Source organism: Fringilla coelebs, assembly GCF_963513975.1.
Source record: "Fringilla coelebs genome assembly, chromosome: 12".
Lineage (NCBI taxonomy): Eukaryota > Metazoa > Chordata > Aves > Passeriformes > Fringillidae > Fringilla > Fringilla coelebs.
In genome coordinates this window covers 3,042,577-3,055,799 of record NC_140038.1, presented here as the reverse complement: position 1 = coordinate 3,055,799, position 13,223 = coordinate 3,042,577, and the positions used below count along the sequence as shown (strand labels likewise).

The 13,223-nt window shown below is 45.7% G+C and overlaps 1 protein-coding gene across 2 annotated transcripts in view; it reads right to left on the bottom strand.

Annotated features, from left to right (window-relative positions):
* PSTPIP1 (proline-serine-threonine phosphatase interacting protein 1) overlaps positions 1-8,992 on the bottom strand; it is a 50,746-nt gene extending 41,754 nt beyond the window's left edge. The window contains exons 1-2 of one of the 2 annotated variants that reach the window (XM_084213789.1): positions 8,875-8,992; positions 7,299-7,533 (exon numbers count right to left, since the gene is read on the bottom strand). In XM_084213789.1, the coding sequence (XP_084069915.1) occupies positions 7,299-7,331 (33 nt within the window). In that variant the 5' untranslated portion in view covers positions 7,332-7,533; positions 8,875-8,992. Of the gene's footprint in view, positions 1-7,298; positions 7,601-8,874 lie in introns of those variants that run through there. The other variant, XM_084213790.1, reaches the window with a different exon arrangement.
* Positions 8,993-13,223: the final 4,231 nt, after the last annotated feature.

The following is a 13,223-nucleotide window of genomic DNA, read 5'->3' as shown; positions in this document are numbered from 1 at the left end:
GAGTCTTGCTGTAGAAGGGGAATGAATTAAAGATTTACTTCACTTCTTAGTAAAGATTATTTCAATGTCTACATGTTACCAATTCCATTTCACAAGAGATCTTTGCCACCTAAATGATAATTTTCAACATATCCGATTACTCAACATGATGCAACTCTCTTACACTCCACTAGAGTCTGATTGAGACACCCCTGCCACAGCTGCCACACCACCCCCACGTGCTGCCTGTGCAGGGAAGGGGAATTGCATTTGAGCCTCTTTCTCCAGCTGTTTTATGTGGGGGTGAGCCTCGTGGCACGGGGACTCCAGGCTGCAGGCAGTGGCTGCGGGCAAGGAAAGCTCCAGTTCCTGTTCCAGAGTGTGCCTTCCCCTGCAGAGCTCCCAGAACCACAGAGGGCTTTAGGAGCCTCTCCTCCTCCTCCTCTCTGCTTAGCAAATGCACCTTCATTCTCCATCTCCAGAGAGAGCCTTTACCAGGTGTGAGCTTTTTCATCAAAGCCCAGCTTCATCTTCCAAAACAGTGCCCCTACTTCCAGTAAAACCATGTTTTCCCACAAAAAAAGATTCTGTCAGAAGCCCATGTCCTAACCAAATGTTCATCCAGACTCTTTCAATGGCAGGGCCCTCCTTTCCTTCTCCTGGTGCTCCTGGGGATTTCCATCCCACTGAGCAGCAGCCCCAGGGCTGTTTGTCAGTCCTGACTTGTTAATAACCCTCCAGTAATTACAGCACCTGCTGCAAGGAGCATCAAGAGATGAGACTCAGACCTCAGAGCTGCTGACCACCTATTTTCCTTTTTGTTTTTGCCCCCACCTTTTATTTTTTATTTTTCTTTCATATTAGGAATACATTAGGCCTGGACAACTTGAGAGCAGCACAAAATAGCTTCTGGACTTGTAAAGCTCTTACATTAAAGGAAAAAAATCTTGTGTTTATTCATTCATTTGCTCTGAATGGAACCACAGGGGTTGGTATCTCTAAGCTAGCCTGAGCTGGTACATTTTCACCTTATTCCCAAGCCTTTCATTTCAAGCAAAGATAAAGTTGTATGAGGAGCTATGGAACTTTTCAATTCCTCAGTCTTGTTCAGTGACATTTTTCCACCGCTTTCAAGAAGTACCAAATTCTGTGTACAGTAAGGGAAAAATTCTCTGGGGAAGTGAAAAGCTATTGGGATCCAGATGCACATTTTCAATGTGGGCTTTTTTCTTCACCTTGACACCCTGAGCAAGGCTGAGTGATCTCCATGCAGAGCTGTTCCCCCAGCCCTCACCTCATCCCAGCCTCAAATCCCCAAACTCTTACTGAACAACACAGCAAGCTTTGTACATTATTGAACTATGGCTGCTGAGGAAAGTTTTATTACAAAACCTAGATTAAACTGGAGATGAAACACTAGCTTGTGTTTTCTGTGCCAAACGCCCGCTGGAATCTACCTTGCTGTGGCAAGGCAGGAAAATGAAATCAGAAAAAGGTCTTCTTGAGCTAAAGGAGCTGAAATATAACCAAGCAGCCTAGCTTGCCTTCCATACAAGCATGCAATGAGTGTTACTGGATTGAAATTCCAAGTGTTTCCCTGTGCCTAGGAAGCAGCCCAAGGTCAGTGTCTGCAGCCAGTGACTGAAGAAAGAGAGGCAGCTCTGCAGGAGTGTCAGGAGTGTCAGCCTGGAGGGAGGAAAGGGACAGGCTGTGAATCACCCAGTCCTGCCAGGGAAAAATCTGTTGAAATGAGATTCCTAGAGACACTCTGAGTTTCACCCTGGAAAAGCTATGGTGGGAGGAGAGGCTGAGGGCTGGCACTGCTCAACCTGCAGAAAGGGGCTCAGTGTGTTTAAATTCCTGTGGGAGGGAGCAGGGGAGATGGAGCCAGGGCTTTGCAGGGGCACCCAGTGACAGGGGAAGAGGCAACGAGCACCTGTGGAAACTCAAGAAGTCCTGCTTAAGCACAGGAAGGTTTTTGCTGAGAGGTGGTGAGACACAGCATCAGTCTGCCCAGAGAGGCTGTGGAGCCTCCACCTGTGGAGATGCTCTGAGCTCTGCTGTGACTGGCGCTGTGCTGGGCGAGGTGAGGCTGGAGATGTCCAGAGGCCTCAGTCAGCCTCGGCCATTCTGGGACTGCTTCAGAAAATGCACCTCAGTGGGCTCTGACAAGCCAGAGGACACCCTCTGAAATCTGAGGCTCCATTTCCAGCTGGCTGTGACAAACACTCTTTGAGTGGTGTTGGTTAGATGCAGCTGTGTATGTGTGGGCAGAGTCCATGACTCACCTATTCCATATTTAAAATACAGACTCATGGCACACTTAAAATTGGCAGAAATAAGAATCCTCCCCTTCCCTGAGCCCAAGTAAAACCAACCAACTTTTGCAGAGCAGGATGGATCAAAACAAACCAGACACAGGTGTGTAAAAATATTAGCAAAGTTGTCACAGCGACTTAATTGCTCAACCAATATTCAAATTAATATTCAAACCTCTCAGTTGCAACATGGTCATCAGAAAATTATAATAAAGTGTATTTAACTCTCTAATTATTTCAGTCCCTGACCCAAACTGAGCTCTCTTTAAATCCATTCATCTAGTGTTAGTTCATTTGAGCTTCATTTTAGCTGTTGTGCTCTGCTCAAAACTGACTTGGGAAGCACCAGTGTTTCCATAGCCACAGTGACTGCTCGGGTTTTCTACTTGTAATTTCCTCTGGTTTCAGTGACTGCTGTGATCGCTCCCCCTCCACCCTCCACCCTCCACGGGTGCTTCTCATTGCCTCAAGGAGCAACTGGGGAAATGGAGGAAGAAATTACATGCAAAAAAAGAGTAGAGCAGCCTCTTCTGTGGAGATGAAGTCGACCTCACAACAAACACAGACATCAGCTGGGCAACCAGTCCAACTTTTCCAAGCTGGTTCCTCCTTTATTCCCCATTTCCACATGTCCTGCAGCATTGACCTGGCCTGGATGTGACCAGCACTGAGGCCATGCCTCTGCCTCTGGAGCTCAGGGAGTGCAGCAGGACCATGGTCACACCTCTGCCTCTGGAGCTCAGGGAGTGCAGGACCATGGTCACACCTCTGGAGCTCAGGGAGTGCAGCAGGACCATGGTCACACCTCTGGAGCTCAGGGAGTGCAGCAGGACCATGGTCACACCTCTGGAGCTCAGGGAGTGCAGCAGGACCATGGTCACACCTCTGGAGCTCAGGGAGTGCAGCAGGACCATGGTCACACCTCTGGAGCTCAGGGAGTGCAGCAGGACCATGGTCACACCTCTGGAGCTCAGGGAGTGCAGCAGGACCATGGTCACACCTCTGGAGCTCAGGGAGTGCAGCAGGACCATGGTCACACCTCTGGAGCTCAGGGAGTGCAGCAGGACCATGGTCACACCTCTGGAGCCCAGGCAGTGCAGGATGTGCTGACAGCAGATCCCACTTGTGCTGTGTGCAGGGAGATGATTTATCTTAACCCACTTTGTGTCAGTAGGGTCAGATGCAATTGGTGCCATGCCACTCAAATCAAACTGGGTGCCAACTCCCTCTTGAAAAGCTGGGATGCCAGGCTGGAAGGTTTGCCAGCCTCATCCCTGCCTGAGCTCAGCCTCGGGGTGCTGGGCTGGCAGGAGCCTCCCCAGCTCCAGTTCCTCCCAACAAACCTGCCCAGTATCACTTCCTCCTCACATACCTGCTGCAGAACAATGGGCCCTGCAAAGCTCAACCTCTACAGGAAAGCAGGGTAGCTCCTGCTATAAAAAAACTTCCTATATTGAGTAAAACACTTGATGCTGTATTTCTTCAGCACATTGCCCAATAAGTTAAGGAAATAGCTTTACTGTGACTTTTATCACCATGGAGCTCTTGTTCCACAGTTAAGAGTCTCATCAGAAGCTAAATTATTTGTGAAGCTAATTACATCTTTTTTGGCATATATAACAGACCATTGTGTGAAAAAGCTACAGGAGGAGTTGAGAGGCTCATCCACAAAGTCTACTTCACGCTGAACCTGAGGCTGAACATAGCCTGAAGTCAAAGCAAGTGACATCAAGCATCTTTGTGAGAGTCCCTGCTCCTGGAGCACTTCCATGGCTCCCACAGCAGCAGTGCCTGACCACAGCCACAGCTCCACAGGCAGGGATATGAAAGGACCAGCCCACAGCAGGGCAGGAGCAAATCCTGCCAGCTCATGTCCAAGGCCTGCTTCATATTTGCTGGCCTGCATCTCCCCCACACTTTTATATGCGAGCTGTGAGAATTCACAAGCCGCAAGATCATCCCACAGCTGAGAAGGAGCAAGCATTTCACACTTCAAGCACTTATTTTTAAATCCTAAGTACCTTAGGAGCTCATGACACATTTTCAGAATTGACTTGGCTGCTTGAGTTTGAGTCAAAGCTGTACGAGGGAACAGATTTGCTCCCACTCAACTCTGAGCACTTTGGAGCCTGCCCCAAAACCAACCAGCTCCTCTGGAAGTTTTCCTCATTCCCCGTTCCCAGGTGGGTATGGCAAAGCAGGAAGTGGTGCCAGCACCTTCCTGTCTCTTGGCCAGAAAGAGCTGCATTTCAGAGGCTGCAGCTGCAGTTTTGAGCAGCAGGTTGGAGGGAGACTAAATAGGAGGAAAAGGCAATGACAGAAATTGCAAAGGAAAACAATAATGAGTGCAAGAACAGAGAATGAGACTCAGAAAGGCACTCTGTGACTGAGGGGGAAAGATTTTCTTGGATAGTGGTTTTTGTAAGAAACAAAATTGCTGTTGCTCTGCCTGTTAACATAACCCCATTAACATGGATCATGCTGGTGCCACATACCTTTAACATGGGAATTTCCCTACCTGTCTCATGCGATGCTAGAGAAGACAGGTAACATCTGTCAGGCTTGTACACAGCCCAGCAGAATATTAATCCATCAGCCACTGCCCTGCACTGGCTATCAAACCCCATCTGAATTTCCATCCCACTAACATTCCCCAAAAAATATTATCAGAGGATAGAAAACTTCTGCTAGGAAGCACATTTTAGTGCAGACTTTGAGCAACTGTCCCTTAAACCATTACAGAGAGTGTGGAGCATATAGAAATAAAAATTGTAATTAAATTGTAATTTAAAAATACACAGGTTTTTGTAGCTCAGGCCATGCTACAAAGAAAGCAAAATTGAACTAAGTGGGGAAGTATTAGTATAGTACTATCACTGCTACATTTATTTGGAAAAGAGAGGATAAAATTTAAACCTGTCATGAGGAACAAGTTGAATTTTCCTGGAAGACAGCACACCCTGTTCTCTGAACAGGGAGAACTTTGGGGAGGGATGAATGGGGTGCTCTTTCTCTGCTCGTTGGGGGAGATCTGCTTTTAGGGTTTCTTTACATATTTTACATTGAGGCAGGTCCTGAGGAAACCCCTGCTTCTCCAAAGGTTTCCTGGTGGTGGAGCAGGGAGCAGCTGTTCAGGGACACCTCAGCAGGGTGAGGCACAGGGAGGGGGTGCAGCAATCAGAGGTCAGGGCTCTGTGCTGAGGCACCCACCACAGGGCAAACACCTTTTGGGTGTCCATCAGAAAGTTTCTGTTCAGTGTACAGACCAAATACAGGAGATCATTGCTTGCTGAAGCAAACCACATGAATACGTTTTCCTCTCACAACAGAACCTTATGAACGCAAAAATATTTGCTGATCTTGTGATCTGGGGGGCATGCTGCACGCTTCTGTTGTGTTGTGCAATATCCTGTCAGTTTTCACTTTTAAAGACTTACTGTATAGCTAAAGCTTTTATCCTGCAACCAGGTACCTTCTTGCTCCCCTAATCGAGCTGGGCAATACATTTCCAGCCAAAAAATATGAAATCCAAAGATGCTAAGCTTGCTTAGCAAACCCTTGCTTCAAAGCTAAGCAAGGATTTGAGTCATGGTAATGTGACTAAGCAAAGGAGAGAAGTTTAGGGAAGCAGAGCCATGAAGAACCAGCCTGGCCAGATTGTCAGCTGCCATTAATCACCCCCACACTACTCCCATAGCTTGATTGATTCTCCCTGAAGACCAAGGCATTGAAAAGCAGCTATACCAAATGTACCAGCTCTAAAGTCAGGTGGCTTGTTTCCCAAGGAAGCTCAGCAATGCAAGGGCTGAAGCTCCCAGTGGCCCCCAGCTGTGTCCCACCCTGTGCACTGCCCTGTGCAGACACCAGGAGAATCTCACATAGGTGTGGTCATGCACAGTTAGTCGCAACATCAACAGCGCCTTTCGTATTTCCTCATTGTGTTTTTGTTCTTTTTAACTGTTCAAATCTAGTCCTGCAGTGGGGGTGGGGAGGGCTTCCTGGAAGTGCCAGGAGGATGGTGGTTCACTGAAATGTGTTTTTGCCTCTGCCCTTCTGTTTTCTACCAAGAGGGGGTTTACCCTGAAGCGTGGGTGGAGAGAAAGAGAGCGCAGGCGGAAAGAACAGCCAGGCAATGGCAGAAAGGATTCATATATAGCTTCATGTCTTTCTTTAAGTCACTCCTTGGTGCTGGATAAATGTCTGCCCAGAAGAGGCAACCACATAACATCCTGTTTACTCAACTGTGCAATGATAGAATTTTGATTTTGAACTTTCATTCTCCAACTGCAAAAGAAACTCAGATTATCACAGAGAAATTACTAAGGTCCTTTTACCTTGTAACTGCAGGGAAAGAGCTTGAAAACACGAGACCAAAAGGATTTTCAAAGTTAAATAACAGGTATGGAGCAGACCTCCTTGTTTCAGTATTTGCTGGTTTTAGGTCAGCTGTGAGTGCGTGGGCTTAGCTGTGGAGTGTCACTGCTGCTCCTTTCTGACCTGTGCTGCCTCACAGCTCCTGGGAATGCTCCTGGCAGCAGGGTGGGAGCCTGGAGGGAGCTGAGCAGGAGCGTTTTGCTCGCAGCTGCTGGCTCTGCTCTTCACCAAACGGGAGGGAATTCAGCCTGTAATTAGCAACAGCTCACCTGGGAGCCACTTGTAGAGCTGAGGACACTCACTGCAAGCAGGTTCTTAGCACTGTGACACAGACAAATCCATGTCCCTTTCAAAAGAGGCTTCTGGCTCTAGCACAGGAACTGGGAATGTCACTGGTTCTGTGGGGACTGGATATATTCTTTACACTGCCTCCTTCTGCTCAGGATCAAACACACTACTAAACACTATGCTTTTGCTTGGAGACAAATTTGGATTTTTACTAAATTGAGAACACAGAACAGCATTAAATTAGTTTTAAACTATATATAGAACCAAGCTGTATTTTTAAAAAAAAATTAAAATGCAGATACATTGAACATAGGAAACACATAGTAAATGCTCACTTACCCAAAAAGCATCTTTAAACTGCAGCTGGCTCATAATTATTGCTCTGTGGAGGGGTAGGAATCCTTCAGCAAGTCCGTTGTGGGGTGAGAGTGGCAGCAGGCACAGCTCTGAGCCTTGGCACTGCACCTCAGCCCAAGCAGAGAGTGCAGCACATCCACAGACCTGTCCCTCCTGAGCTCAGGCTGCTGCCAATAGCACGGGGCTGTCCCAGGCAGCTCAGAGAAATGACCTGTGGCTGTGAGGGACAGAGGGCAAACGAGCTGTTGCTCACACAAAGAGACAGGCTCAGCACCCGCACCCCAAACCTGTTTCTCTTCTGGTAAACAGTTAATATTTAAATGAGGAAGCAAGGAGATGTCAAATGGTGTCAGGCTGCTCCTTGCTATGGGTGTGTGTGAGCGGACAGGAAAAAAATAGAGGGGAAAAAAAAAAAGGCACTAAGTTCAGTGATATGATTTGATCAGCTGCAGGAAGAGAGAGGACAATTACAGTGCAAAAGAAACCAGCACAATGCAAAGAGACAAGCTAGTCTCTAATGCAAAGAAAAAGAAGCAAAAGAAACATAGGTGCCCCATTTCTGCAGCACCTTCTGAGGCTGGCAGAGGCCCATGCCTTTGCACAAGGAAAGCTTAGCTCAAAGTTGCATTTTGCAGCTGGAAAGGCTTTTCAGGACTCAGGTTAAATTAAGAACCCTGAGAAGCGTGCAGGTGTCTGCACACATTTATACCTGAATGTCGATGTAGAGAACACTCCTGATTTGCATGCCCTCACACAAATGTTCATATGAATATGCAGGATATGTGAAATTTAGAAGTAAAATCCAAAGTCTTGAAAAAGAAGAGAGCTAAGAGTTTGTTAGCACCAGTGAAGGAGCAGCACCCAGCCCACACTCAGCACACTGCTGACACCAGGTATTTCAGGCAGCTCCTCCAGTTGTTATAACACAGCTGCAAATAGCTGAGCACAGGGTAGCACTTCCAAAGCTTCCCTGAAACCCTCTCCAAAGCACCTATCCTCCAGGTGAGGTTGCCTCTGTTCACCTCCTTAGGATGTTTTAAGCATTCGTAAATACCTGTTTTTAAACACTCACTCACATTTTTGGGGTGTAGGAGGGAAGGGAAGGGAAGGGAAGGGAAGGGAAGGGAAGGGAAGGGAAGGGAAGGGAAGGGAAGGGAAGGGAAGGGAAGGGAAGGGAAGGGAAGGGAAGGGAAGGGAAGTTCAGGGAAGGGAAGGGAAGGGAAGGGAAGGGAAGGGAAGGGAAGGGAAGGGAAGGGAAGGGAAGGGAAGGGAAGGGAAGGGAAGGGAAGGGAAGGGAAGGGAAGGGAAGGGAAGTTCAGGGAAGGGAAGGGAAGTTCAGGGAAGGGAAGGGAAGGGAAGGGAAGGGAAGGGAAGGGAAGGGAAGGGAAGGGAAGGGAAGGGAAGGGAAGGGAAGGGAAGGGAAGGGAAGGGAAGGGAAGGGAAGGGAAGGGAAGGGAAGGGAAGGGAAGGGAAGGGAAAAAGAAAAGAGAAAAATAGTCCTGTGGTGGTTGCCTATGTGAAAGCTGTCTGTCCCCACCAAGAACACATCAGGACTTACTGATTTCCAACCGACTGACTCAGGGCTCTGCTCAGAGAGCTCTGCAGCAGCTGGGGGCTGCAGTTGCCCCATCTCATTCTCATTCCATGGGCAATCTGTAGCTGCTGTTTAAAAGAATTTGCAATGTTCCTTTCTGATGGTCTGAAGAAGACAGGGAATGTGCAGGGACTTTGTGAGGGAAAATGAACTGCAGGCAGAGGAGGGCAGAAGAGATCTGGAGGGTCAGAGGTGTAGCAGAAAGAAAGCATCATTGCATGAGAGTGGGAGGAGAAATGTGAGGATTCACTTGCAGACAGTGTTGAGGAGAAAGGAGTGAAGCTTTCTTCCAGAAGGGAAAATTCCTTGAAAAAAATGTCTTTTGAGGGCATGGGCACTAGTCATACTTGATATGTATCCAAAAAGAAAAGGATTTTTTTAGAATGTTTTATCTCCGTCCTTCCAAACCCAAATGTTTCCTGTTACTATTTCCAAGTTACAGCTGTGTTTTGAAACCATCTTTGCTGCTGTTGGGGTTCATAAAAATAAACTGAGTGTGTTTTAGCCCTCTAAAATGTTACTAAAATGCTACTTTCCTGTTATTTTTAGTTTGGCCTCCAGCCTCAAAGCCAATTATTTGACTGAACCTCACACTGGGCTGTGCCTGCATCCATCCCACCCAAGAGCTGTGGTGCAGCACAGTCACCTCCCAGCACTCTCTCTCCAAGGCCATCAGCATGGGCAGCTCACTGTGTTGTGGGTTGGAGCTGATATTTTTGCCCGACATCCAGGAGGAATGATGAGGAGGACTCCATCCTGTCAGAAGGCAAATTAATTACTTTATTATACTATATTATTCTATACTATATTACACTATATAACATTGCATCTAAACTGAATCTGCCAAGCACCCAACTGCACCGAATCTCATGACTGTCACTCGACAGTTCTGACACACACACCAAGGAAAACAAAACACCATCACTTTGGGTACACAATCTCCATATTGGCACAACACAGGAGCAGTGTGAGAAATGGGCTTTTCACAAATATTAAAATGAATATTCTATGTGTTATGTTAGAAAGTTATGCTGTATTAATTTTTTAAAGTAGTGTGTTAAATATAGTTTAGGTTATAATATGATGTTAAAATGGAAACCATGTATGTGAGATATTTTTTTAAAGGAATGAGGTTTTCACACCAGACAGCAGCCAAAGGGCACCTAAATCTTTCAGAGAAAGGAATTTATTGCCCTCTTATCAGAAGAAATGAACTCCTTCCTGCCTTGCTCAGCCCTGAAGGCGCTGTCAGGATTCAGAGGGAGAAGCTGACACTGCCTAGACAGAATCCTGTGTTTGAATGGAATTTATGCATCATGGATGAGGTGTATGAATATGCAACAGGCTGTTGTTTTTAAGGGTTAATCCTTTGTTAACATGGGTCCTTTCTTGGGCTTGTGCTGCCCAGAAAAGGTACCTGGACTGTCCATAACTTTTTGTTTCTGTTGTCTCATATTGTCCTAATCCAAATTGTCCAAATTATTACTACTCTAATTATATTGCTATTTTTATAACCCTTTTATTACTATTAAACTTTTATAATTTTAACAACAAGTGACTGGTGTTTTTCACAAACTGAAAGGTGACTGATGACGTTAACAATGTCCCCGGAGCACTGGGGCCGCTGAGCCCTCAAATTTTCTCATTCATGAGAACGGAAGTTTCATTTAATTTTTAACTATATACTGCTTTAAGCAAAGCTTTTTATCAGGGATTTGGGTGGCAGGTTTGGATTTGACAGTAGGCAAAATATGAAAATAGCATCTACAAACATTTTTGTGCTCATCCAAGACACCGAGCAAGACATTCTTCAGAGGAAATGTTTCTGATTTTGGGGAGTCTGATCAAGTAGACAGGAAACCTTTTATTCTACATAGCAAGAGGATGAGGGAGTCCATGAAAAGCATTAAGGCAGAAGACAAAGAAATGCTGAATATTCATATAATTCCAGTGTTGAGATGGTTGTAATTGTCAGAAGTCCTTGGGTGTGGTGGTTTGGGAAACGCCAGTGGACACTGGAAGGCACTGGTGCAGTCCTTCCCAGCCTCCAGAACCTTACATCTGAGATACGGCTTCCAAACATGTCCAAACTCCAACAGCCCAGCCCCTGGTGTCCATGTGAGCCCCACAGCCTGGGCAGAGCAGCAGCAAGGAAACCACTGCCAGAGGAGAGCCATGGCTGAAACAGACACAATTCAGCTGCTGAGCCGAGCCCACCGTTCTGATTCCGTACGAACGGATCCCTGAATTTCCACGGCGGCAATGTCAGGAGTTTGCAAATTATCCCAAATCATACCCATTAAAAATGCTGAAATCACCTTGCCTTCTGTGAGGAAGCAGTCTGTGTTCCCATGGAAACTGGAACTGCAGCCTCTGAACACCTGCCTTGTTTTGTTCCAGCTGCTCTGGGCCATCGTGGCCGCGGCTGGAGGCTCCAGCACGGCCCAGACCCCACCCCAGGCTCTGCTCAGCCCTGAAACTCAACTCCCTCTGCTCCTGTTAGAGGGAACTGCTGGAACAGCCTTCCAGAAGCAGTCTCACACTGCAAGACAGACCTGCTGGCATTCTGCTTCAGTAAAATCCATAACTGATGAAAGATTGATTGCACAGGCTCTGTTCTTCCCTCTTATCTAACATTTCACAGCAGTTTCTAATAGAGGCCATCACTGAGAGGTGGACCCTGCTTTGCTGTTTTACCCAAGAGAAAAATCACCACCCTCATAATCAAAAAGAACATGAATGGATTTCCTCTAGAATTAACATTGTGATACTTTGTATATAATAAAATTGTTTGTATCATAGAAATGTGTGTTCTTTTTGTGCTTCCTATGGGTTTAAACTATCATTACCCTTGAAGACGTTTCAAAGGCAAAGAAAGGAAAAAGGGAACTGTGGAGAAGTGCAATGTCATTGGGGCCTTGAATAGCACAAACAGGATTGGGTTGTTCTTGGGAGAAAAGTAGAAGTACTTTGTGAATGAAAAAATGAAATTATTTGGGGTTTTATTCCCCCTCTTCTTGATATAAATTCAGGTAACTTCTGAAGATGTTTTTAATATCTCTGACACCTTTTGAATGCATTATCAATACACTGGCTTTCTCCACACCTTAATTCAAAGCAGATCACTACTCATTTGCAAGTACTGCACATTCATTAGCCAAGCAGGCAATGCTGGTGCTGCTGAGGAGGTTTCTATGTCTCAAAAGGATCCCTGGATCTGTGTCCCAAACATATCATCTGCAGCAGGTCTGCCTCTGGACCAAATGCCCCTTCTTCAGCAGCAGTGACTTGTTTAGCATCATGGGAGGCAACACTTTAGCTTCCTTCAGCATATTTTAGCCAATACTCTGCATATGTGCTCATTTAGAAACATCACCGTAATATTTTTTGTTTGCTTGTTTTAATATTCCTGGGCACTGGATTTATTAGACTTTATTTTTTTTTTTAAATCAAATCTCACCACCACTACGGCAAGAGCTGTACTCATATTCCCAAGGAACTGACATCAAAAAACATGGGTAGAAAAAAAATCCAACCACTAAAATTGAAAATGTGTTTTGAATTTCTATTACTATGATATCTAAAAATATAGTGTACGTGGCTTTGCTTTGAATCAAAATTTCTAACTTTCTACTGACACATCAGCACTTACCCCAAAAGGAATTCCATTTGTTCTGAGCATAATTAAGAGATGGTATCCTGGGAAAAAAACAAGGCAGACAGAACTAGCTGCTTTTACTCAAGAGAGCTGGGGGGAAGGAAAACATTAGTCAAGGAGAACACTGTGAGAGCATTACAAGAGTTACTTATAAAGGAACTAAAAAACCCTAACACACTCCACACAAGCTGTTCTGTAAAGCTTTGTTTTTGTCTGGAATACTCAGCTCATTTCTTTCCAGGAGACAGAAATGAATATCTGGACTTTCCTACACTGAACCTGTAGTGCCATTAACCCTTCATTAACCCTTATTTCAAATAATCACAAAATGGGACAGCACTCACTTGTGGAGCTTTCAGCTGAGGTTAACTTTCAGAGGTTATTACTACAAGTATTATTTATGTAATGCCTTGATGCTTTAGCCTTCCTTATATTGCAAACCAAAAAATAAACACAATTGCTTTTGCAAACTTGTCCAGAAAATGCTAAATGCACACCTTGCTTTTTTTTGAATCTTCTTTAGCAGCCAGCTAAGATGACATCTCTGGTTAATAAAGCCAAGAATGCTGCCACTGGACATTATGCACATTGCTCACATCTCCAGGAGCCGCTATGGGTGACCCAAGGTGAGAAACAGATGTACAAAACACAGAAA